This window comes from Vombatus ursinus, unplaced genomic scaffold (assembly GCF_900497805.2).
Source record: "Vombatus ursinus unplaced genomic scaffold, bare-nosed wombat genome assembly UNPS02000580.1, whole genome shotgun sequence".
In the NCBI taxonomy this organism is placed as follows: domain Eukaryota; kingdom Metazoa; phylum Chordata; class Mammalia; order Diprotodontia; family Vombatidae; genus Vombatus; species Vombatus ursinus.
In genome coordinates this window covers 23,635,721-23,663,065 of record NW_020940358.1, presented here as the reverse complement: position 1 = coordinate 23,663,065, position 27,345 = coordinate 23,635,721, and the positions used below count along the sequence as shown (strand labels likewise).

The 27,345-nt window shown below is 40.9% G+C and overlaps 2 protein-coding genes across 2 annotated transcripts in view; both read right to left on the bottom strand.

Moving 5' to 3' along the window:
- UBE2V1 (ubiquitin conjugating enzyme E2 V1) overlaps nt 1-13,640 on the bottom strand; it is a 30,737-nt gene extending 17,097 nt beyond the window's left edge. The window contains exon 1 of the mRNA XM_027851142.1: nt 13,554-13,640. Within this exon, the coding sequence (XP_027706943.1) occupies nt 13,554-13,575 (22 nt within the window). The 5' untranslated portion in view covers nt 13,576-13,640. The remainder of the gene's footprint in view (nt 1-13,553) is intronic.
- An 11,088-nt stretch (nt 13,641-24,728) lies between these two features.
- LOC114035135 (transmembrane protein 189-like) overlaps nt 24,729-27,345 on the bottom strand; it is a 40,567-nt gene continuing 37,950 nt past the window's right edge. The window contains exons 5-6 of the mRNA XM_027851128.1: nt 26,950-27,162; nt 24,729-26,027 (exon numbers count right to left, since the gene is read on the bottom strand). Of these exons, the coding sequence (XP_027706929.1) occupies nt 25,906-26,027; nt 26,950-27,162 (335 nt within the window). The 3' untranslated portion in view covers nt 24,729-25,905. The remainder of the gene's footprint in view (nt 26,028-26,949; nt 27,163-27,345) is intronic.

Below are 27,345 nucleotides of genomic sequence, written 5' to 3'. Positions count from 1 at the left end.
CATTTGTAAAGCATTTTGCTATTATGTTAATTCCAAGAAACTAATATACATTTCCCTATTATGAAACCAAGCATGATTTGACAGATACTCTGGGATAGAACTAGAAGACTTTAAGTCCCAGGTCTGTTCACCACTTGCTATGTGACTGTGGACAAGTTACTTTACCTGAGCCTCAATTCCTTTATCTGTAAAATTAATAAAAGAGATCATATCATCTCTAAGATTCCTTCTAATTTTCTATGATGCTATGAGACTGTGTGCTAAACAAATTACCAATCAGATGAGAGCAGGTAGGTCCATCAATGGCTACAATAAGGACCATGTGTGGATGGTTCTCTAAGTGTATTATTAATTTTTAATTTATTTCTCTAAGTCAAGAAGAGCTTTTATATTAATTTAAAAACTGATTAAAAGCATATCAGAGTTACAACAATAGCTGACAGAAACCTAAAGATTTCAAGTAAAGGTTAATTTGCTATTTATGAATGCTAAGTACTCATTAAGAGTTATTCCTACAGCTAAAACAGTTTAAAGTGGATAATTGTCCCCTGGTTACCTAGTAAGACTGAACTGTAATGTGTCTAAGAACAAATTCCTTAGTACTAGGACCAATTAGGCATGGATTTAACATTTATAATACATTTCACCCAAGAACCAAGATTTCTAAGCATCTCTCTCCAACCTCAGATTTTGCTAGAACACTGTCTGTATTGTTCTTTTGTTCCATCTCTCCCTACCTCGTGTTATATTTAGATTAGTGCTTGGCACATAGTATTTGGTAAATGCTTGTTGATTGCCTGATATTCATAAAACATAGATGTTTTTCTTTGCACAATAGAAAGTAAGCCCTTGGGCAGCTAGGTGACACAGTAGATAGAACACCTGCCCTGAAGTCAGGAGATTCTGAGTTCAAATCCAGCCTCAGACCAAACACTTGACACTTACTAGCTGTGTGACCCTGGGCAAGTCACTTAACCTCAACTGCCTAAAAAAAAAAAATAAAATTAAAAAAATTTAAAAAAAGAAAGTAAGCCCTTTAGGGAAAGAGGTTGTCACTTTTCTTCTCTTCATATCCCCAGCACCTAGCACAATCAATGCCTTGCATACAGTAGTTAGCTTTGTGTGCAAGACTGTTAAATAAACATCTTCACAGAAGCCTTTGGAAAAGTTAAAAAATGTTTCAAATGTTCACCAATTTTCACTACCAACACTCAAATTTATCAGTAACATCCTCCACATCTTCTTTCAACTCAAAAAAATTTTTATTTAGCAACTACTATATTTCCCATCCTATGCAAAGTGTTGTGGAGGCTACAAAATTAAGTATAAAATACTGGCAATTTAGGCACATATTAAACATTAAAAGAAGGCCACAAATGATTATGGAATGGAAGTATGGAACAGTGAATAAAGTGATGGATTTGGAGTCAGTAGGTTTGAATCCCACCTTATACACCTAATAGTTGTAAGCCCTTAGCTTCTTAAGAATATGCCTGTTTGGCAGTTTTCAGACGAAGAAATTAAAGCTACCTATAATCATATGAAAAAATGCTCTAAATCACTATTGATTAGAGAAATGCAAATCAAAACAACTCTGAGGTACCACATCACACCTATCAGATTGGCCAAGATGGCAAAACAGGAAAATGATAAATGTTGGAGAAGATGTGGGAAAATTGGAACACTAATGCATTTTTGGTGGAGTTGTGAAATGATTCAACCATTTTGGAGAACAATTTGGAACTATGCCTGAAGGGTTATAAAAATGTGCATACCCTTTGACCCAACAATAGCACTTCTAGGGCTGTATCCCAAAGAGATCATAAAAATGGGAAAAGGACTCACATGTACAAAAATATGTATAGCAGCTCTTTCTGTGGCGACAAAGTACTGGAAATTGAGGGGATGCCCATCAATTGGGGAATGGCTGAACAAATTGTGGTATATGAATGTAATGGAATACTATTGTGCTATAAGAAATGATGAACAGGCTGACTTCAGAAAAACCTGGAAAGACTTATATGGACTGATGCTGAGTGAAGTGAGCAGAAACAGGAAAACGTCATACACAGCAACAGCCACATTGTTTGAAGACTAACTTTGACAGATTTAGTTCTTCTCAGCAATCCAAGAATCTAAGACATCTCCAAAAGTCTCAAGATGGAAAATGCTATTCACATCCAGAGAAAGAACTATGGGGTTTGAATGCAGATCGAAGCATACTATTTGCTATTTTTTAATTCTGTTGTGTTTTGTTTCCTCTTTCTTGTGGTTCCTCCTATTGGTTCTAATTCTTCCTTACAACATGACTAATGTGAAAATATGTTTAATAGGAATGTATGTGCAAAGCCTGTATCAGATTGCACACCATCTTGAGGAGGGAGGTGGGAAGCGAGGGGGAGAAAAATTTAAAACTCAAAAGCTTGTAGAAGTGATTGTTGAAAACTAGAAATAAAAAAAAAAAGAATATGCCTGATTTCTCATTTGTAAAATTGTGAACAAAACCTATAGTACTCACCTCACAGGGTTATCAGATGGTGTAAAATGTTAAATTAAGTTGGCAAAAAAACAAGTAAAGAATGGTCAAAAAAAACTGCTGGGAAAACTAGAAAAAAGTATGGCAGAAACTAGGCACAGATTAAAAACTCACACTATATACCAAAATAAAGTCAACATGGGTTCATGATTTAGATGTAAAGGCTGATACTATAAGCAAACTGAGAGAGCAAGGAATAGTTTAGCTCTCAGATTTATGAAGAACAGCAGAATTCATGACCAAACAGGAGATAGAGAACACGATCAAAAGCAAAATGGATAACTTTGATTACATTAAATTGAAAAGTTTTTGCACAAAGCCAATGCAACCAAGATTAGAAGGAAAGTAGAAAATTGTGAAAGAATTTTTATAACCAGTCTCTCTGATAAAGGCCTCGTTTCTAAAATCTATAGAGAATTAAGTCAAATTTATAAGAATACAAGTCATTCCCCAATTGATAAATGGTCAAAGGATACGAACAGGCAGTTCTCAGATGAAGAAATTAAAGCCATCTATAGTCATATGGAAAAATGCTCTAAATCACTATTGATTAGAGAAATGCAAATCAAAACAACTCTGAAGTACCACATCACACCTATCAGATTGGCCAAGATGGCAAAACAGGAAAATGATAAATGTTGGAGAAGATGTGGGAAAATTGGAACACTAATGCATTGTTGGTGGAGTTGTGAATGATTCAACCATTTTGGAGAGCACTTTGGAACTATGCCCAAAGGGCTATAAAAATGTGCATACCCTTTGACCCAGCAATAGCACTTCTAGGGCTATATCCCAAAGAGATCATCATACAAACGGGAAAAGGACCCACATATACAAAAATATTTATAGAAACTCTTTTTGTGGTGACAAAGAATTGGAAATTGAGAGGATGTCCATCAATTGGGGAATGGCTGAACAAGTTGTGGTATATGAATGTTATGGAATACTATTGTGCTATAAGAAATGATGAACATTGGGGCAGCTAGGTGGTGTAGTGGATATAGAGCACCAGCCCTGGATTCAGGAGGACCTGAGTTCAAATCTAACCTCAGACACATAACACTTACTGTGTGACCCTGGGCATGTCACTTAACCCCAAGCCAAAAAAAAAAAGAAAGAAATGATGAACAGGCTGACTTCAGAAAAACCTGGAAAAACTTTCATGGACTGATGCTGAGTGAATTGAGCAGAACCGGGAGAATGTTATACACAGTAACAGCCACATTGTGAGATGATTAATATTGATAGACAACTCTTCTCAGCCATACAAGGATCTAAGACATCCCCAAAAGCCTCATGATGGAAAACGCTATCCACATCCAAAGAAAGAACTATGGAGTTTGAATACAGATTGAAGCATACTATTTGCTATTTTTTTTTCTTCTGTTGTGTTTTGTATCCTCTTTCTGATGGTTCCTCCTATTGGTCCTAATTCTTCCTTACAACATCACTAATGTGAAAATACATTTAATAGGAATGTTTATGTATAGCTGATACACTGGGGAGGGAGATGGGGAGGGAGGGGGAGAAAAACTTAAAACTCGAAAGCTGGTGGAAGTGATTGTTGATAATTCAAAATAAATTAATAAAAAATAAATAAAATTAAAAGAAAAAAAAAGAATGGTTAATATGGAGTGGAAAAGTCTAGGAAATTTCAAATAGGAAACAGAACTTTGGCTAAATCATAAAGGAAGGGTCAAAATGGGATGATGGCATTCTAAGCAAGGGTAACAGAAAGATAAACAACAGGGGTCCTAAGACCAGGGTGTCACAAATCTAGGTCATGATACCTAGTATTTCAGCTCAGTCTTACCAAGGAGCATACTTTATTCTTCCCACTCAAGATTGTTCATAGTTTACTTGGCAAGTTGAAAAGTAGTCCTGGGCTTCTTATCCACCAAGACACTTGCTTTAGCTTTGGTTCTTCCCTGAGGACATTTCAGGAGAGTGGAGAGAAAAGAAAGTAGAACTTGTCGACTGCGTGGGAGAATGGACCATTGGCCACCGGAGTTTCTATATGCTGTTCAGATATGCTCAGCTTCCTTTTTGAGATTTTTCCAAAGATCCCTCAAGACTTTTCCATAGGCTCCTTTTAGATCTCAGTCTAAAGTTACAACCAATACTCTACTACATGGGTTTTTAAAACTTTTTTGTGTCTGGCAATCCGGTAAAATAAAGTCTGTACCCCATCCATACTTGAAGGAAATGCTAACTTTCCATTAGAAGTTAGTGAAAATAGAAATGTAATTCTCCCCTTCCCCCAGCCAAGTTCTCAGACCCCTAAAAGGGGCCCTTTCAGTTAAGAATACCTACTCTATGGTAACATATTGCCTGTTTCTCCTGCTTTTGCTTTCCTTTCCTTTCCTTTCCTTCAAAGATTAAAAAAAAAAAAAGTATATACTTCCAGAGCTTCCAAATACAAAGTAAAATGATTTAAAGGTACCAAAGAGTACTAAAGAGCAACAATGAGACTAGCCTAGTTGTAGGGAAGGATTGCTCTTTTTAAAGCACTGAAAGATAAGGTTGAAGAGCTAGGGCGAAATTAATTTATATATAAGAGTAAAAACCAGTATGAGAGGTTTGGACTTTATCCCTGAAGGCAAAACAGAAGGTTTTCAGCAGGGAATAACACCCATCTTCCCAAAACACTGCTTTTATAATCTTAGGATGGACTGATGGAAGAGAAACCAGTGTGGTTATCAGTAGGATATAAAACAGAAATATAGGCTTAGAGGAAACACATTCTAAATTCACCTCCCCAAAATGGCTAACACATTGAATAAGTAAGAATGGGGGGAGGGAGGGTGATACCGTTACTGTTAAAATCTCATGGTCTAATTTCTTCATAGGCCTGAGATTGAGCTGGAAGGAATTTGCACTGTATTAATTTTCCAATATGATTCCTTTTTAAAAATGACAGAAGCATTTGCTTTAAGCTGTAGCATCAAGCACAGTACCTTTCATATAGTAAACTGTCCTTCAAATTAAGTCTGACAAACAGAAATTACCAAAGACTTTGCAGATCAAGTTTAAAATAAAAAAAGTTTTGTTGACCCACATCTGCTGAAATATACTGTTTTTCCTATGGTGTACATACAAATATTTCTGTGCCTCAGACCTAGAATCCTAAAACTAAAGAGCTGGAAGAGCCACTAAGGGGCCCATCAGTCCATTTCCCAACCCCTAAAATACCCCAAACAAGTAAGCCTTAATATCTTATACAGAAGATTACATAACCTCTTCCAGTAGCCATCATTTCAGGTTTGAACAATCCTTTACTGTCAGAAAATTCAATCAACCAACAAGCATTTATTAAATCCCTATGTGCCAAGTATAATACACAAGATTTTAGAGTTGGAAAGGGCCTTGGAGGTCATCTAATCCCGACTCATTACGTAGATAAGGAAACTGGGGTCTATAAGGTAAAGCAACTTTTCCAAGGTCATACATGTTTCAGTAAGAATTTGAGTCTGGATCTTCTTACTCAGAATCCAGTGTTCTTGTTGTTTGTTGTTCAGTCGTTTTCCAGTCGTGTCTGATTCTTCGTAACCCCATTTGGAGTTTTCTGGCAAAGAACTGGAGTGGTTTGCCATTTCCTTCTCTAGCTCATTTTACAGATGAGGAAACGGAGGCACACAAGGTTAAGTGATTTGCCCAGGGTCACACATCCAGTAAGTGTTTGAGACTGGATTTGAACTCAGGAAGAGGAGTCTTTCAGATTCCAGGCCCAGCATTCTATTCACTGCACACTCTAAGTTTAGCATTTACAAAATGTAAATCAAAGCAACACAGAACTTCAAAATATATTGCTATTAAAAAGGTATCTATTCTCAGACAAGAATTACAAAGATTGTAATGATGCAGCAAATTTTAATAATCCAAGAAAAGTGAGCTTAAAGAGAGAAATAGAAAATTTTCATTAAGAACAGCATAATGGGCACTGCTCTCTACCCCCGACTCTACCTAAATATTTTTTACATTAGCTATCCCCAAACAACTGAAACATTTTAATTTAGTAAAGAAAAAGAGTTTCTAATATAATTCAATTTGGTTGAACTAGAGAAGTTTTAAAAATAAATGATAGAAGTAGGATGTTTTCCTTCTTCCAAAAAATAAAAATTGAAAGAGGCTTTTCTAGAAAATAAAACTATTTACATGAAAATGTTATTTACAACAATGTTTACTACAGTAACTAAAATCGTGAATTATTAAGAAGCCAGAACAATACTGTTTCTTGCTAACAAAGAAAAAAGGGCACAAATAGACCTGTTCTGCTACCTTATTATGATGAGGTTCACTGGGTTCTCTAAGGTTGTGGTGAGCATAAGCTCTGGCAGGCACCAAAGCATAATGGCAAAACAGAAATGTAGTGGTAATTTGGTGATGTAATGGATAATGCTAGACCTGGAGTAAGGTAGATCTGAGTTCAAATTCTGCCTCAGACACTTAGTAGCTACATGACCCTGCGCAATTTCCTTAACTTCTATTTGCCTCAGTTTCTTTCCTCAACTATAAAATGAGGATAATAACAGCATCTACCTTGTAGAGCAACTGTGAAGATCAAAAGAGACAGAGCTATATAAATGCTTATTCCTCTCTCCCTTTACTCTTGAATATAAAAGCCACAAAAACTTTTTTTTACCAAGCTATTTTATTTCTCAATTGTATTTTATTTGGTTCACTGAAAAATCTGAAACTTCCCACTATTTATTTATAAATCTGAGCTCTATAAAAACGTAATGATCTCAGAGAAACACTACTATTTAACCCCTCAAACCAAAAATCACCTCAAACTAAAAATTGACTATAGCTAATCTTGTAAATCCATGAGACCTACAGGATTTGCAGAGATAAAGAGCTTAACTAAAATCCATTTTGGTTTCAAAGGCTAGGTGTAAACTCACTGAAGTATGCTTTTACCATTAAAATGTTAAGTTTATGAGGCCTGGGTGGTTAAATGAGATGGGAATTTTTTCCTTCTAAATTGAGCACAACAGACCCAGAAAAACATCAATTACAGCCATGTACCAAAACTCCCATGTAAAGCAGTTTTTAATACTGTGTTACATGAATATTCATCTATATAAAAAACTTTTTTCACATGTAGTATTAAAATGAATTTTTCTGTGGAGCACTGGCATTCTTATGCTAAACCAGGCATAAGAATCTTCTAAATTCTTGGGTCCATGGATAATTTCAGGGAGTCCATAAACTTTGAAATTTTTTTTGATAAATGTATGTCAGTATAATTGCTTTCCTGTGTAATCTTACATATTTTAATTTTTGCATTTAAAAACACTGTGAGAAAGGGTCCACGTCCAGACTTCACTAGACTGCCAAAAGCGTCCATGACACAAGAAAGTTTTAGAAGCTCTGTACTGGACTGCCACAGTAACACAAAACATTTTTTTGTCTTAGAAAATGCTTGCTCTTGCTTCTTCTTGATCCAATTAATTCTTGGATGTGTTGATTCTTTAAAAGAAAGTCATTCACTTTAAAAAATATATATGCTTAGATATAAATTTACCAATCAGCAGATACAGAGAAAATACTATGGCCACAAGGAAGCAGTACGTCACAGCATACCAAAAGTGAGGGGGAAAAAACATTCAGGCTGCTTTGGCCATCATTTACTTAAAATGACTCCCCCTAAGAAACACAGATTTCTAGGAAAAACTACTTAAAATTGCTTGTGGCTTGATTTCCCATTAAGAGAAGTCTAATGTAAATGTCAACTGATCTGGGAATCCTGAATTACTACATCTCAGTGTCACATTATACACAGAATCTGCATGGCAAGAGCCCAGTGTAGTCCCTGATCTTGGGGAAAAAAATATTATGTAATACAGATCAACTGATATTCACTGGGAATGTTAATACTATGTCAGAGGTTCTTATCTTTTTTTTGTGTAATCAACTCATCAGAATATTTTAAAATGGATAAAACATACAGGATCACCAAGTCTATCAAAATAATGTGGGGGAAAAAAAACAAGTTCAAAAATCCGCGGTTAAGAATCCCTGTTAGGTGAAACTACAGAAGTCATGGTTCATAAAAAGTACATATCCTCTTAGCATCATTCAAGTGTCATCATGTCTTAGAACTATTTTCTCATACACAAGAAAGCAATGTATCAGACAGATTTTTTGCAGGGTATGACTTAAAATCCAGCAAAATAAAGCTTCTGAGATTCTGCGCTATTATGTATGGAGCAAATTAAAAAAACAAAACAAAACAAACCAAGGGCTTTTCTGAGGAAGGGGTTACCAAGATAAATGAGAGAGTAGAGGGCAATTTGATTCTTTTATAATATACCAACATACTTAGACCTGGAAGGAGACTTACAAATTACATAACCCAGTTTGCTCATTTTATAGATGAGGAAATTGGTACCCTGAGAGGTTAAGGTCTACCCAAGGTCAGGGAGACTGCAAATAGTGAAGCCTGGATTCAAAACCAGGTCCCCTCCTTCCAAATTTAGTGCTCTTATATCATCAGTCAGAAGGTGGGGAAGCGGCTATAAGGCTCTACTTAAACATTCATTACAGAGAGCTAGGGGGCGCTATGGACAGCGTATTGTACTTGTCAGGAAGACGTAAATTAAAATCCAGCCTCAGACATGTATTAGATGTGTCACCCTAGGCAAGTCATTTAACCTCTACCTCCCTCAGTTTCCTGATCTGTAAAATAGGATTAGTAACAGCACCTGTCTCCTAGAGTTGTAATGAGAATCAAATGAGTATTTATAAAGTGCTTTGCAAACCTGCAAGGGCTAGGTAAATGCTAGTGATGAGATCAAACCCATGGGAGTGTTCAACTTATCACTAGCATTTATCTCAAACAGGGCTACGTAAGCAAAATACTTTATAAACTTTAAGATTCTATGGAAATCTGAATTATTAATACAGGTGAGGAAATTAAGGCACCAAACTGCTCATTAAATACTAAGTTATAAAAAGGTTCTCTATTTTCCAAAGGCTGGCCATTTTCACTTTATTTCCTATCAAATATTACAGATTCACAAAAATGTCGATTAATTTTATTACAGGGACTCTGGCTCTTAGCGTACGAGTCCTAAATATAACTCTTCTGATCTCCTGAGGGTGTTACTATGCCCCCATTAGTGAATAACCTCCAGTTCCCAAGGAAGGAGAGTAAGCTAGTATGCTACCCACATTTAACCTAAGGGACAATAAGCCTAAAATCAGTGGCATGCCCTGATAACTATAATCTGTGCTTTTTCCCTCCAAAGGCAGCACAGGATCTAGTGGAAAAGACCCTGGAAAAAGCATCAGAAAATCTGTGGACAAGTCACTTCACTTACATGAGTATCAGTTTTCTCTTTTGTAAAGAAGACAGACGGCACCTCTCCCCCAACTTACCTCAAGGGGTCATAGTAAAGGGAAAAATGAAAATGGCTGTGAAAGTGCTTTGAAAACTCCTTTCCTGTTAGGGAAGATGATCAAGAGTTGGATAAAATCTGATAAAGCATTATTCTTCAGTTTTAGATATTAAAAAATTACTACTTATCTAGTAGCTCACGGTTCAATTAATTAATCATTTTAAAATGACTTAAAGCCTCAGAGATCCGGGCAAGCTAGATCTTATACTAATGGCCTGCAAATTTCAAATAGGTATCAACAGGTATGGTCACCGTGACCTACAACATACTGTATAATTAAAATCTCCTAGTAGCCCTTTCCTACTCCAGACCCATCTAGAGTAGATACCACTTAGCTCCAACACGTACTTGGAAGCTGTTTCACAATCTCTCTAGAGGGCTGGGAGGACAGTTTGGATGTCTCTAAACATCCTTCCAGCCTTAAATCTCATTGGAAGCAACCATACTTGCACACTATCTACCTCACAGAACTGCCCAACTCTACAAACATTTGTTAAGTGCCTATGTGTAAGGCAACAGCCCTGTTAGGAAGCAAGTAGCTTGTACAGCTAAAGAGCTTTACAACCACACAATGTCAGAACTGGAAGGGATCCTAGATGTTATCTAGCATAACTCCTTCATACTACAGATGAGGAAAATGAGGCCCTAAGAAGTTAATTGCCTTGTCTAAGGTCATATAGCTATCAAATGGTAGAGCTAGAATCTAAATCTAGCTAGGATTTCTGATTCCAAGTCCAGTACCCATTCCACTGTACCAGTATGATTCCTAACATCACTATACAGCACAGCCCAGAAGGAGCCAAGTTACTGATGCCTTCCTGAAGGGATCTAACATTCACTTCAGAAGTCCAATGCCTACTCTCTCCTGAAATTATGCATTTAAGAATTGAAGGAGATTAGGAAAGTGGTAGCCAAAGCCAGAACCGGTGACCACAAAAAGAAATATTCAGTCAGTGGAGGAATTAACATAAGAAACCTACTTTTTCCAGGGAGAGGTAGAGAGGGCAGGTTTTTAAGTATGGACTTTACATTAATGATGTTTCCATGTATAGCTAAACAATCCCATCGGGTGCAAACTCCATACTGCCTGAATTGCTTTCCATTGTTAAAACAGTGGAAACAGATTAATATTTATGCTATTATGAATACAATAAATCAAAGTCAGCTTTTAACAGCTTTCAAGTTACAGACAGGCAAAGATGCTCTGAGAAGGGTTTCCTCAGTGTTCTCTAAGACTATCCTGCAATATCTAACACAGCCACAGAAAGTGTTTCATCTTAGTGCATCATTATTTATTAAAGGACCTTTGATTGGCAGCACCTCAAAAAGTTAAAGTTAAGTCATTGTTAAATCCATGGAGACAAAATATAAGAAACCATCAACAAGGAGACTTGTAATACTATGACACCAATAGCTACTGGGTTCACAATAATACACTACAATTCATAACAACCTGGCAGAGATGTTAGTCTAGTTTGAAGTTTCCCACAGCAGTTTGGCCTGACTCAGCCTTTCTCTTCTAGGAGTGCCTGTTGCAGGAGCTTTGTACATTAATACATCATTATTAAAGTTGCAACCAGCACAAGATCTTCATTCTATCTCTAAGATAAAATGTACTTTCAGAAATCAAATTCTACTGCAATGAACATCAAATCAATCAACTGCAGGTCTGATGGTTCAGTTATGTCTAAAGTGGACAGCTATTGGAGGAATAGTAGTAAGGTTCAAGTGCCAGGTTTACTAATGATGTTTCCTAGGCAAAATATTTCATATTTCTAAGGTTTATTTTTCTCATTTTTAAATGAGGATGTTATCTACTCTACTTACCTTATCTGGAAGTTGTGAAAATCAAATGATTAATTAAATGATTAAAGCAAAGTACTTTACAAATCTCAGCTGTTATCACTCATCTCACAAGGGCCTTAACAGGAAAGTGCTTTGTAAACTATAATGTACACTATGGAAATGTGATCTATTATCCATTTCTTCCCATTCATAGCAGCATGGATGATAACAGAAACATGTTTTAGGGGCACAAATCATGCCTGGAGAGGAAAGGACAGTATCTCAGTGATACAGAAACCAGAACCCTAACGTCTCTTGCTTCCTCACTTCCACCTTCCATCTCACCTTCTGGAATCCTTATTTTTCTTCAAGGTTCATGTCAGGTGCTACCTGTGCAAGTCTTTCCTGATTGCCTTTGGAGTCAATGTCTTTTGCTCCTTAAATTATTTCGTTTTTATATACGTGTATCCTTTGCCCCCACCCCCCTTAAGTCCCTTGAGGAGCTTTCAATCTTTGTATCATCAGATACAAAGGCACTAGTATGGTGCCTTGCAGTCAGTGCTTAATAAATGTCTTTTGAATTGAATTTCTTCCTTCCTCCCTTTCTCAGCAATTTCCAGCAACCCTATCTCTTCCAAATCTGGTCCTAACATCAAACTCCCAGAAGTCTTCTAGTTGAGGGGCTAACCTGCTCCCATCCCATTTCTCAGAAACCAATCCTCCCCTAGCCTATTTTTTCATCACTCTTTCCACCCAACAGATCCTTCCCTAGTTCCTCCCCTTGCCAACACACAGACCCCTTATCCCCTCCAAGATTCCTCCCTGCCAGGGGGCAGCTAGGTGGTGTAGTGGATAGAACTCTGGCCTTGGATTCAGAGGGACCTGAGTTCAATTTCGGCCTCAGACACTTGACACTTACTACCTATGTGACCCTAGGCAAGTCACTTAACCCCTCCCCCCAACTGCCTCACCAGAAAAGCAAAAAAAAAAAAAAAAGATTCCTCCCTGCCCCAACACACAAACCCGATGCACAGTTTTCCCTCCCCAAACACGAAGACCTCTGCATGCCCCCCCAAAACACACACACACCCACCCTGCAACAAAGTTCCCCTCTCAACACAGAACCCTGCACGGTCACCCCTACTCAAACCTCTGCAATGCCCCCCAAACACAGATTTCTGCAAGGTTGCCCCCCAAACCACGAAAAGTTCCCTCCAAACCGGACAGAACCCTGCATGGTACCCCCCAAAACACAGACTGCCCCCCCAAACACTGACCTTTGCACGATTCCTATCCCCAAACATAGGGACCCCATTATCATTCTCCCCAACATACCGACCCCTGCACAGTCTCCACTCCCCTCCATCTTCTCTCCCCCCAGCACACCCCTGGACGGTCCCTTCCATCACACCGACCCCGGCCCCGCGCCCCTCCGCCGGGTCCCTCTGCCATCCCCCCACCCCCCCCCCCCCCGGTCCCCGCGGCCTCCCCGCGCCCCAGCCCCTCGCTTCCGGCCCCTGCCTCCCGTGCGGCTGCCACACCCACCGCGCCCAGGGTCCGGGGGCAGTCTCCGGCTCCGCCGGCCCAGAGCGTGGGCGGCCCCCCCGGACCCCGCCGGGCTGAGGGGCCCGAGGAACCAAAGCCGAGGCCCCGGCGCCTGGACGCCGCCTCAGCCTCCGGCCCCTCGGCCGCTCGGCCCCCAGAGCCCAGCCCCGGCCTCTCCCACGCCGCGGCTCCCGGAGGCCGCGGTGTTCCCCGGGGCACAGAGCCCGTGCAGGCCCATCCCCGCATCCCCAGCCGCTGGCCCGGGCCCCGGCGCCCCCGCTCACCCGAGCCCGTGGTCGCCGCCATCTTGCGTCGCTGCCGCTCGGAGTCCGCCCCTTCTTCTCCGTCCGCCCCTCCCTCTACCCTTGCCCCGCTCCCCGAACGGGGTTCCCTTCTCCGCCCCGCGGGCTCAGCGCGCCATGACGCCACTTCTGACGCCAGCGCGGCGGGCCGACGCAGCCCTCTACCAGGTCGCTGAGAAACAAAAAAAGAAAGAAGCCTACGGGAGGGCGCGGCAAGCTCAAAATTCAAAGTAGAGCGGAAATGAACGCCCGAATCCAGTTCTGGGAAGTGAGTTATTGAGGTGCTTGGTAATAATGATGGAGGAAAAACAGGCTTGGTCGGGTGCAGTTATGTTGGGAGAAGAAAGATTTCCCAAAGAGGGCTTGTGGGTGATTAGCTGATACTTCTATGGGGCTTTTCTTCTTTGCAAAGCACCTTACATACGTTATCTCTTTGGATCCTCACGATAATCCTATGGTATTATTATTACCTCTTCTGCTAAGGGAGGTTAATTGACCTGTTGAGCAAGTCGGTGCTAGAGCGCAGACTAGAACCCAGGTTCCTGGATCCAAATCCAGTGCACTCTTAAGTGACTCAGCAATTGCATTAAGATGTTGGAGCTTGTGTTTCAGGAAACATCTAGGTCAAACTCTTCATCTTACAATTGAGGAAACTGAGGCCAAGGCAGGCTAAAGGACTTACCCAAGGTAGTAAGCATGAGAGGCAGGATGTGAACCCACGTTCCCTGCCTCCCCTTACCACTGTGTGAGTGGCAGCTACGGGATTTAAAGGCCATGAAGATGGCAAGAAAGGAGTCAGGGCATATACATTTACTTGCATAATGACTGAGCTTCCATCGGTTATATTATAGGACACAGAGACTTGTAGAGTCCACATCTCCCTTATTCATCCATTCTGCAAACATTTATCTGACCTTAACTCACTGTGAAACCCTGGACAAAGTCACTGCCCTTCTAGGAACCTCACTTTCCTCCTTTACAAAATGAGTGGGTGGGACTGGGCTAGTTCTCCAAAGTTCTTTCCAATTCTGTATTCTGGGACCTCTTCTAGCTGTGACATTCTCCGATTCTAGTGGAAATCACCTGTTTTTAAAAGTCGAGAAAAGGAAGCATAAAATTTTTACCCGAGGAATACAGTAAGTATTTGAAAGAAATACTTTCGTTCTATATTATGGGCAATTTAATCAGAAGGAAGAGAGGAAAAAGGAAAGAGGGAGAGGGGAAAGAAGCAGAGAGAGAAGAGCCATTTTGCAGAGAAGTGGGAGATTAGAAGAGCAAATTTGTTTATGCTGTCACAAATATATTTAAGAATAAAATTTAATTAAAAAAAGAAGTACTACAAGGGACCAGCCTGTGGGGGATATAGATATTAGTGGATCATCAAACTCTACCTTATATTTATCTTGAAAAATCACACCACTCTGAACCTCAGCTTCCTTGTAAGCAAAATGATGGAGCTGAACTAAGTAATCTTTAACACCCTTTCCAGCTTGAAATCCTACCAAGATATGCCTAGACTCAGCAGAATATAACAGATAATGCCATGAATGTCCACATGGGTCTGTGTAGGTATTCCTAAATTCATGGAATCATTGCCCTTCTAGGTTTCCAGTAAGGGGGAAAGCAAAGTGGTTCTCCTTTTTGATTTGTGAGGCTTATACACACATATACATACATATATATTTGTATATACATTTCATATATGTATATGTGGATACATGTATATGTGCATATACATATGTATATATTTATATGTATATATGTGGGGAGAGAGAGAGTTAGAGTTAGTTATGGATGTTTGCACCACTTCTCTGCAGAAAGTTGTGGCTGATTGTTTTGCTATCCACTTTTGTTTTGTTTTGCCTTTTTGGTGAGGCAATGGGGTTAAGTGACTTGCCCAGGGTCACACAGCTAATAAGTATCAGGTGTCTGAGACCGAATTTGAATTCAGGTCCTCCTGACTCCAAGGCCAGAGCTCTAACCACTGCACCACCTAGCTGCCCCGCCATCCACTTTTAAATACAAATGTGCCATGTTTGATCTGGGTGCCCTATTAGAGGTGTCCAAAACCAGACTCTGGAAGAATGAAATTCGCAATGAACCCTGCCAGCAGATGGCAAGGTGGCTCACTGACAGATACCCTCCAAAACCAAACGAGTACATTGAAAATAGAATGTCAGAACAGCTGCTTTAGCTCCTTATAGGACCTCCATTCCTGACCACCTGGCCTACCTCTACATGTAGCAGAGCTCCATACTGTTAAAGGACCTACTTAGGCTTCTTAAGGACCTCGGGGCCTTACCAAATGCTCCACTATTACACCTTTAGGACTTCCAGACCCTTCCATCTGTCCTGCAGCTGAACTTTCTTTTATGCATTGCTTCCCCTAATTAGTGTGTGGACTGCTTGAGAACAAGGGCTGTTGCTTTTTCTATTCATATCCCCATTACAGTGTTTGGGCAGCTAGGTGGCCCAGTGGAAAGAGAGCTGGCTTGGAGTCAGGAAAACCTGGATTCAAATGTGGCCTCAGACACTTCCTAGTTGTTTGACCCTGGGCAAGTCACAACCCTATTTGCCTGAGTTTCTTTATCTGTAAAATGAGCTGGAGAAGGAAATGGCAAATCACTCCAGTATCTTTGCCAAGAAAACCCCAAATGGAGTCATGAAGAGTTGGACGTGACTGAAAATGACTGAACAACAAAGGAGCTCAATAAATATTCATTCAATTCTGCCTCCTCAGCGTCTCTCTCACAGTCACCTCTCACCACCATTATCCTAGTACAGGAAATCTTCATCACCTAGACTATTATAATAGTCTCTTATTTGGTCTCCCTGCATCCTCTCCCCTTGCCAATCTCACCTCCACAAAGCTACCAAAGTGATCTTCCTAAAGTTCAAGACTAACGTGTCACTTTCCTGCTCAAGGAATTTTTGTGACTTATTCTTTATAGGATAAAATACAAATTCCTCTGTTTGGCATTTAAAGCCCTACATAATCTATCGCCAGACCATCTTTCTAGTTTGATTACAAATGACTTCCCTTTATTCACTTTATGTTTCAGCCAAACTCGTCAGTCATGTCCATGCCTTTTCCTAAGCTGTATCCAGACCTGAAATGTTCACCTTCCTCACCTCTGCCCCTTGAAAGCTCTCACTCTCTGTGAGTCTGTGCTACATCCTTCAAAGAGATGCTTCCTCATTCCCTCACTGTTAGCATTCCCCACCAAATTACTTTATGGTATGTCCTGTATTTACTTATCTGTGAGCATGGATCCTCTAATAACTCCTTGATAGCATGACTAATTTCACTTTTGTATTTGTAGTGCCAGCATTTAGCACAGTCATCAGTTAATAAACATTTATTAACCACCTACTATGTGCCAGGCACTGTGCTAAGCACCAGGGATATAAGTACAAATTAAAAAAAAAAAAGCAGCTCCTGCCCATAAGGAGCTTCCAATCTAATGGAAAAGGATAGCACAAAAAAAGTCTGAAGCTGAAAAGTCAAGAGGGTGGGAGGAAAAGGTACCCAGCTTGAGCATGAGGAAGAAGTCCAAATCAGTGCAGCCAGTGGGAAACGATGAGATGGTTGTCCTGGGCCTTCTGCTTAAATGGAAGTTTTGGAGCTTACAGCTCTGCCTACCAGCCGGAGGGTCCAATCAGAGGAACAGAGGGTACTGATGAAATGTGAATACCAAGGCTGATTCGGTGTTGCAGGATGATGAGGTTCCTGAGGCATAATGTAGCACATAGCAGGTGCTTAATGTATATTGATTGAAACTGTTCCTTGAGATCAGAAACTTCATTTATTCCCAGCATATTTAAGAAATAGTTACTGAATTTAGTGAAATAGTAAATAACAAATGGAGATTGAAACCCAGGTCCTTGGACTCCAAATCTAGTACTCTTACTGAAACACGTTGGAGGCTGACTTGAGAATGAGGGCTTAGCTAGGGATGGAACCGTGACAAGTGATATAATCAGCCTGAAATCATATATGAAAAAAGGAAGTCCCCAAGAATTTTGAGAGTAGATCAGCAGAAGCAGGGGCAGTGAGGTGGATAAGGGATGCCCAAGGTGAATACTAAACTGACCCAGCAGCATGGGAAGTTAGTAGGCTTATTTAATTGCAGACTCTGCATTTACAGAAATGTTCTTAGCTCTTACTGTGGCAAAGGAGGGCGTCCTAGCCCCAAGCAGCTGCTAGAAATGTAGAGGAATAGCTTAGGGAAATGTAAGGAAACATGATTCTGATCTTGTATCCAAACATAAACAGGGATTTCTATCCAATAGGATAGTCAGATGCTCTTTAAGATGTCAGTGGGAATGTCGTGGTCACCGAGCTTAACATGTCATCACAAATTGTATTCATGCCTCCTCCCAGGACTGGAATGCTTTTGCTTCTTAGAACTCTCAGCTCCCAGCAAGACTCAGCTCAATCACCCACATCCTTCAAGAGGGCTTTCCTAATTCCCCAGTTGTTAATGTCCCACCCTTTGCATTTATTTTATCTCTTATATTTGCTTTTTAAAGTTACTTTTTCCTATGAACAAAAAGTCTGTTTTTTTTCCCTTCCATTCACTTCTTCCCTTGGGGTGGGTTGTGGGGGCTGGGGGAAGTAGGGAGGGGGGTTGTGTTGTGGAGAATCACTTGTAATAAACATGCATAGTCAAGCAAAACAAATTCCCACCTCAGCCATATTCAAAAAATGTCTCAACCCATACCTTGGATCCATCACCTTGGGCAGAAAATAGATGACATGCTTCATCATGGATTGTGAAACTCCTATGATTTGTCTTACATACCACATGTGACCAAATTGTCTCCCCATCGAATATGAGCCCCTAGAGGGCAGGACTATCTTTTTGTGCCTTCAGCACCTTACATATAGTAACCACTTAATAAATGCTTGTTTACTGATTGCTAAGAGTTACAGGAGTTCGCGATCACTTTTGGCTGACTGGGTTAGGGGAAGCTTTCTGGAAGATGTGGAGTTTGACCTGGGCCTTTAAGGCAGGATATGATTTCTGCAGGCAAAGAGCAAAAAAGATTGCCCAAAGTCACAGGGTTGGGAAGGCTCAGAAAATATTTGGGGAACAATGAATACAGTTGAAGTAGAACAGAAAGTTCATAAAGAGAACCAGTGGGAGATAAGGCTGGAAAGGTAGACTGTGAATACTGACCAGGTTGAGGAACTTGGAATGCAAGTCTTGAAGCCAATAGCCTTGATCGCAGCTTTGAGACTTACTAGCTATGAGACTTTATAGCTTACTATGACCTAAATCAAGTCATTCCAGACCTCAGAACCTCGAGATAGTCCTACTTTCACAACCTATTGCACAGGATGGTTGTGAGGAAAGCGAAATCTGTCAATTGTAGAGTGCTATAGAAACTTGACTTATTATTATCATTAAGGTACTTTATGAACCATAAAGCACCATAAACTTTTTTTGGGGGGGGCTAGGCAATGGGGTTAAGTGACTTACCCAGAGTCACACAGCTAGTAAATGTTATGTGTCTGAGGCCGGATTTAAACTTAGGTCTTCCTGAATCCAAGGCCAGAGCTCTATCCGCTGCGCCACTTAGCTGCCCCCACCATAAACAATTAAACTATCATATTTACATTTATACTATGCCTACTTTGTAGGCAATGGAGATCTGCTTTGAGCAGGGAGCAAGCATGATCTGCTGTCCCATAAAATGGCTCTTGAAGCATGGGTAGGATAGATTGGGGGATCAGAAGAGAAACTGAAAGGAAGGAGACAAGTGAGGCTGTTGCAGTCATCATGGGATATAATAAAAAACACTTGTCTTGGAACCACAAGACTTTGGCTGAACCTTGGCTTTGAGACTTACTAGCTATATGACTAAGCAAATCACTCAGGTCACTATTAAGTTTGCTTATCTGTTAAAAAGGAGAATACCTAGTTATTCAGCAGTGGCTGTGAAAAAAACACTTTATAAACATTAAAGCATTATATGAACGTGCATTATTATCATTCTTGTAGTCCTAATGAGATGGAGGAAGTGCTAGGACTAGAGTGATGAGCTTTGGATTTGGGAGAGACACTTATTGCACAAGAATGAATAGGTTTCAGTAATTGAATAGAATGGGAGGTGATGAGGGAGAAAGAGGCCAAGACAGAAGAACCTTTACTCCTGAACTCTTTCAGAACCTATATTCCTGTTGTGATAAGAGCTAGTAATTAAACATTAGGAAAGTTGTTCCTGATTGAGGAAGATATGAAGTATATAGTGGCTATCCCAGCGCTCTCCAGTGCCATTCCAATAGTAATGCCATGACACGTTTCTTACCCACTAGATGGCAACACAACCACACAACCACACATTTAATGTATCACCCAAATCCCTACACTTTTTGTCTGAATTTTCTTTTTGTATCCACCTAGAAGACTGATACGCTAAGCTTCTTGAAGGTAGGGAATGTCCTTATTACTTTGTGCCTCCAGACATAGGGACTGTCACACAGCAGATTCTTAATACTTTTTTTTTTAAATGGAATCTCGTCAAAGAGGTAGCACACATTTTATTATTCACATTTTATGGAAGAGGTAACTGAAGCTCTGAGAGGTGGTAACTGGCTCAAGGTCACACAATTAATTAGAAGAGTCAGGCAATGGGAACTTCTGTCTCCACAGTGGTCACTGTTTTACTAAACCCTCAATAATACCCTTTTAATATGGGCCAAATCCCCACCCTTTTTGTCCATGTATTTGCCACAATTCAAAACACTGTTTGCAAAAGTATAAAGAACAATTCTGGTCCCAAAATAAGGGTCCAGGGTCACACTCCCACCCTCCTTGCAAAGGTGAGAAGTCCATTATGGTATGAAATATTATACATGACATCATTTTTTTTTATGTGGATGGTTTTGCTGAAGATTTTTCCTCTTCTTTCTCTTAAAAAAATCTTTGTTATAAACAAAAGACAACAATAAGAATCTATTATTTAAAAACAGCATGTAGTTACCTCCCTCCCTCACAAGGTTTACTGTGAGGAAAGTGCTTTTAAAGAGCTATAGAAATGCTGACTATTTATAGATGAGGAAAATGGTTTCTCCCCCCCACCATGGGAGGTGCTGCCCAAAGTGAAGGGATTAAGTAACAGAGGTAGGTTTTGAACCCAGAATCCACTGCACTGCATCAAGCAGCTTCTGTGACCTGGGCACTTATGTTAGCAGCACATTATAAGGTCAAGATTGGATTTGGGGTAAACAAAACAAAATGTGGTTTGAAACCTCTCAGGCACTGTCCTTTCTGGGCCTCAGTTTCCTCATCTGAGGGGGGAAGTCTAAGACCCCCTATGACTCTAAGATTCTATAATTGTGAAGGATGAAGGTGGGTATTTTTTTGGAGAAAGATTGTTCTATTCTGGCCCATGGTTGAGCCAGACATAGGATGCCCTCTCCCCAAAGTTTAGGATAGAAAGGGCCAACTGAGACCTCTCATCACCCTTAGTTACTCTAAGTGCTGGTGCCAAGAGGGAATAGGGCTTTTGTTATTCAGGTTTCCAAGAAAGGATTAGAGAAGGTGTGAACACCTGCAGTTCTACCAAGAAATGCTAAAGTGGACAGTGACTCCAACCCCAGGTGTTTCTGAATCCTACCTCAGGATGCTGAACTAGCTGTGTAACCCCTTTTAAAATGTTTCTGGGTCCCTCCTGTCCAGCCATCTCATAAGCCGAGCTCCTAATCTGCCAGCCTGACCCACTTTTTTCCTGATAGCCCTTTGGTAGTTAGTGAGGTAGTCCATAAGTAAGAGTATTCCATTTTTATTATTAGCCAGAAGAGCTGGATGAAAGTCCTAGCTCTGCTATTTACTAGCTATGTGACTGCAGGTAAGTCAGTCCACTCTTCTGGCTCCATTTTGTCACCTGTAAGATAGTGATGGCTTTACTCTATCACAAAGGGAAATCTGGAGTCTGAGGACCTGAGTCCTCATCCAATTTTTGCCCTTACTGCTTATGTGACCCTGGACAAGTCACTTAACCTCAGTGTCCAGACTTGTAAAAGAAGGTAGACTAGATGGCCCAGGGAGTCGATTCCAGCTATGATCTCACCGGACTGCATTGAAGTAAGTTCTTTGTGAATCTTAAAACACCATACATAGATAGACAGATGGATAGATAGATAGATAGATAGATAGATAGATAGATGGCACAGGGTGAATTGAAGATGAAGGGGTGATATCTGGAGAATAAAATTAAGGAGTGAGAGAGGATTATACTGGGAGGAGAAAGGGAGAAGTAGAATGGGGTAAATTATCTCACATAAAACAGACAAGACTTTTACAGTGGAGGGGACACCGGGGAAGGTGACAGGGAATGAGTGAATCTTATTCTCATCAGATTTGGCTTAAGGAGGGAATAAACATACACATGAAATTGGGTATGGGAATCTATCTTACCCTACAGGAAAATAGGGGGGGAAGGGGACAAGAGAGCAGGGGGATGATAGAGGGGAGGGCAGATTGGGGGAGGGGGTAGTCAAAAGCAAACACTTCTGAGGAGGGACAGGGTCAAAAGAGAGAATAAAATAAATGGGGGGCGGGATAGGATGAAGGGAAATGTACTCAGTTTTTCACAACATGACTACTATGGAAATGTTTTGCATGACTACACATGTATAACCTGTATTGAGTTGCTTGCCTTTTCAATGAGGTGGGGTGGGGAGGGAGGAAGGGAGAAAATTTGGAACCCAAAGTTTTAAAAACACATTAAAAATTATTTTCACATGCAACTGGGAAATAAGATATACAAGCAATGGAGTATAGAAATCTATCCTGCCTTACAGGAAAATAGAAGGGAAAGGGGATAAAGAGAAAGGGGGTAGAGAGAGAAGGGAGGGCAGATTAGGGGAACAGGTATACAGAATGCATACCGTCTTGGCGTAGGGGGAGGGATGAGATGGGGAGAAAATTTGGAACTCAAAATCTTGTGGAAGTGAATGTTGAAAACTCAAAGTAAATAAAAACAAACAAAAAAACTACTATACAAAAAAGTGATTTCATGGTCTCAGTCCTCATACTGATTTTGTGTTTTGTCTCCCTGTACTACAGCAGGAACTTTGTTTATTTAACACCATATACCATAAGAGTTTCCTCTGTCCTGTAGGTGCAGAAATTCAGCTCAAAAAACCTTAAAAAATTCTTCCTCTCCCCTCCTCCTGGTTGATCCAATCTAAATTTATTTTTCTCTATAGGGATGGACCAGAGGATCTGCACAGTCCATACTGTTGTGAAGGGTTGGGCATTTATAAGTTAAGAGATTAGGAATCCAATATACTTACAAGTCATGGCATCACCATCCTGATGCCCTCTTTGAGAATGAAGGACAAGCAACAATATGGGACTAGGAAATCATTTCCTATCAGCTACCTGGCTACCCTTCCTTCCCTTCAGCCCACCCTGGACACCAGACGATTGCTCCACAGAGAGATTAGGACTGCTTTCATCACAGGATGCTATAGAGGGAATTCCTTGTTGAGGATTGATTGCACTTGATGACTTCTATTATCTCCCAGGCCTTCTAACTTGCTCTCAGCCTTCATTGGCCCTGTTTTATTCTGCCTTAAATATGAGCCCCTCTATCCCAACTACCAATAGTGACTGTTTGTATATAGTGCCTTTAAGAGGTCAGGGGCTATCTTTCATAACATACTGGCCTTACCCCCTAGCTAGGCTCTCACTTTCTTGTTCAAACCTATGACATCACTAGCATAACTGTAAGGGACCTTGGAAGCCATCAGCCACAGCAAACTCTATGGTAGGATGCATGAATCCAGCTAAAAATATCTGGGGGCAGCTAGGTGGCACAGTGGATAGAGCACCAGCCCTGAATTCAGGAGGACCTGAGTTCAAATGCGGCCTGAGACCAAACACTTGACACTTACTAGCTGTGTGACCCTGGGCAAGTCACTTAACCCCAATTGCCTAAAAACAAAACAAAAAAATAAAAATATCTGATAATGGTTATCCAGATTCACCTTGAATACCTCCAGTGTTAGAAACTCTCTACCCGCTGAGGCAGCCCGTTCCATTTGCTGGACAATTCTTAATTTATAGGAAGTTTTTTAGGATTATAAATTTAGATTTGGAAAGAAGTCGAGTTCTTGCATAAGCTTAGTCAAACTTTATCTTTTTAACTTCCACTCATAGTTTAATTCTCCACATACTTAAGTCTATTTCTTGTTTGTCATGACAGCCCTGATATTTAAAGACTCTGATCACAGTCTTCCCTAAATCTTCTCTTTTCCATCCCTTGTTTCTTGCCTGACATGGCATAGTATTTTTAATCTCTTTTCGATCCCAGTTGTCATACTCTAAATATGCTCCAGATATGTCAACATTCCTAACTGTAAATGTGGTACCTAGATTCCAACACAATCCTGCAGAGGTGGTCTGGAAAGGGCAGAAGACAATGGGCCTATCACCTCTATTGCTTTTACATTCTAATCAGTTACAGCATTTCAGAGGGGAGGGATGTGAGAAGTCATTTTAGTCTTACCTCTCCTATGACAATGAACCTTCAGTTTACAATCTCTGATTGGACTGCACACTTGAAGTGATAGAGAACTCCATTTCTAGAGGAATGTGTTCCTTTGCTGGACATAGCTCTAATTATGAAGAAATTGTCTCATATGTTGAGTCAAAATCTGCTCTCCACAATAATTCAGGCCAAGATTAAACTAGGATTTTACCCAGCCATGTTAAGCTGTAGTCTCATGCTGAGTTTTGTTAGTCATTTCAAATCCCATGTTGAATGACTTATGAACATTAGTTTATACTGACTGCTGGAGCAGGTGGAGTTGGAGAGTACTGGCTTCCTGACCAATGCTTTGTTTTAACTCATCAATAAATGTGTGTCCAAAGAAGGAAATTTATCTATTTTTATCCATTATAATAAGCTCCATTATCTAAGAGGAAGTAGGATCACCTTAACAGATCATCCTTTTGAAACAAGTATACCCTAGAGTTGTTAAGACCCTAGAGTGTAGACAACAGAACCCATTAACCTTTTCAATGCCCTAGAGGGCAGGTTGAGGCCTTAACCCTGGAGGGGCAGAGAATACCTTTTAAAGCCAACCTCCTCCCCTGAATCTAGAAACACCAAGTGGCAAACAAAGTTAGTATTCTCGGCTGCTTTGTTATAAATATATTATATACATTCAAAACATCACCGTAAAATATTATTCCATGTTACAGAAAAGATATTAAGGCTTTATATTATTTACATTAAACAAGCAAGCACCTTAAAAAAAACAATACTCTCCTCTCTTAACAACCCTTCTCCAAAAGGGCTATCATTTCCCTCCCATCCAGTCATCATCTTAGCTCATGGCTCTTGCAGTGCAAAGAAACATCTCTAGCACCAACTGAATTATCGCCTTTCGATGAAAAGGGAAATGTCCGGCTCAAGTCTGTTCCTGGGAGATGGGTAGGTAGGCGGGGTTCCTGAACTGAGCTGGGAGTCAGGGGGCCAGCACAGGTCACATATGGATCTCCCTCAGTCTTGGTAGAGGGGGAGACCAGACTAGCCCAGGGAAGCTTCTTCCCTTGCTTTTTAAGCCCAATAGGAGGTCAGTTAGGCCTTCAGGTAACCCCAGTCCCAAGGGCATAAAGGAAACACTATGGTGAATGATCACTGAGTGCAAGAAGATCTGACTGTTGTGTGGGCTCTTTGGGCTCTGTGGGCTGTTTTCATGCAGAGCAGCCTTGGGGGACTGCATTCAAAATAAAAACTAAAAACCCTAATGGACCAGAGTCTAAGTCAGGATAACCCTCCACCTTCTGCTCTTCCTCCAGTCTCCATTTTGCCCCAGGCTCTCCTAGGCAGTGCAGAAACGTGGTGACAATGCCAACCAACTCCTCATTGAGCAGGTTTTTTCCTTCTCCATAAGCTCCCTTGTGTTTCCATGGGATGCTTCTGTGAGGAGGGGGACACCTTACTCTTAGAGATGACAGGCAGCCCCAGGGATGCTGGCCAGCAGGTACATGGGCCCTGCCCCACCCTCCCTTCCCCCATGTTAATCTGTTACATGTCAAGTAGCATCTTTGCTTCAAAGGAGAGAGAAGCCATCGGTGCTGCCCATCTACTGAGCAGGTCTCCAAGTATTTTCACTTCAAGTCTGGCACTTGGCGGATGGGGAGGGAGGGGTGTGTGTGTGTGTGTGTGTGTGTGTGTGTGTGTGTGTGTCTGTGTGTGTGTGTGTGTGTGTCTGTGTGTGTGTGTGTGTGTGTGTGTGTAAGAGAAAGAGAGAGACGCTGTTTGGAAAGGGTGGCAACAAGGTTAGAGCTCATAGGAAAGCTGTTGGGGACTACTTTATCTTCTGGGCCCATTTCATATCATCTGCTCTGGGCTTTTCTCCAGTTAGTCCTTGGATAATATCCTCTAACCGTCTCCAGAATCCAATCTTCTCCAATGGGTAATTGAGCCAGCCTGAATGATGTCAGAGAAGAGAAGAAATAGGAAAGCCTGGATTATTTTCTTGAGCTACTCTGGAAGAATATCAGGCTCTAAATGAAAATCCAATCTGCTCTTTTGTAGAAGGGGGCAGGGCATACTCAAATTCATTGACCAGGAGGGGCTCTGGCAACCACCTGAAAACTGGGAAAGGATACTGGCTCATGCAAAGGCCTACCCCTGAGAAGGAGGTTTCCTTTCCAGATCATTTCACATGAAAGAAATTAGTGGTCTCTGCTAAAGGCAATGCCAAAAACTTCTGAAGTTCAAACACCTTAGCCTGGCACTCAATGCTTTCCACAATTAAGCATGGTGGACTGAATGGAAGTATCATCAAATCAAAGGACACAGGTAAAAGAGACTAAAAGTCATCCTGATGCAACCTCTCATTTTACAAAGAGGAATAATAAAAGCAGAAATGGATGTGGACTATAGTCTTAAGGATCTTTTCAGTTCTTATGTTCTAATGACCAGGGGATTGATCTGGCTCTTATCTCTAGTAAGCTAGTACAGAAATTCCCCTCTGGCCATGCTGGTCTCCTCACTGTCTCTGTATCTCAAGTTGTCCCACCTCAGAAGCTTGGATTACATTGTTCCTACTACCTGTAGCACCTTCATTCCCTACCTATCCAAATCTTGACTATACTTCAAGGCCAGATGGAGTCTCCCCTCTTCTGGGAAGCCTTACCTGACCTCTCCCTGTCTTCCAACTCCAATCTTCTCTTCTTTCTTTTGGTTCCTACAGCCATAACCAAACATTTCTTATCTAATAACACAGATCGTCTGATCTTGTCAATGATCTTTTCACCTGTTTCTGTCCTCTCTCCCTCACTAACCTAGGAGCCCCCTAAGGGCAGGGGCTCTGTCTAATGTTCCACTATCTAACCCAACAACTTACCTGTGGTGATACAGAAGTAGGTCTCATGGGGGGACACATGGTGGATTCGGTGGTGCTTTCTGGGTAGGATGATGTGCCAGTCCTGGAGGAAAGTGACCCATCGGGGAAGCCCAACATAGGTGTGAGACCATTTGTGAATTTGGTTGGTGAAGGTCCCAAAGATGACGAGGAAGAAGACAAAACACTCCCAGGGATAGAGCTGATAAAGTTCATCTGTGGGAGGGGAGAGAGACACAGATACCATGCTAGTCACAGGGTTTACAATGAGACAATGCTCCAATCCAAGGTTCCAATCTTAGTTCTTTACATTACTGCCTGTGTAACCTTGGGCACAACTTAACCTCTCTATGCCTGTTTTGTCCTATGTAAAGGGAGAGGATTGGATTATATGATCTC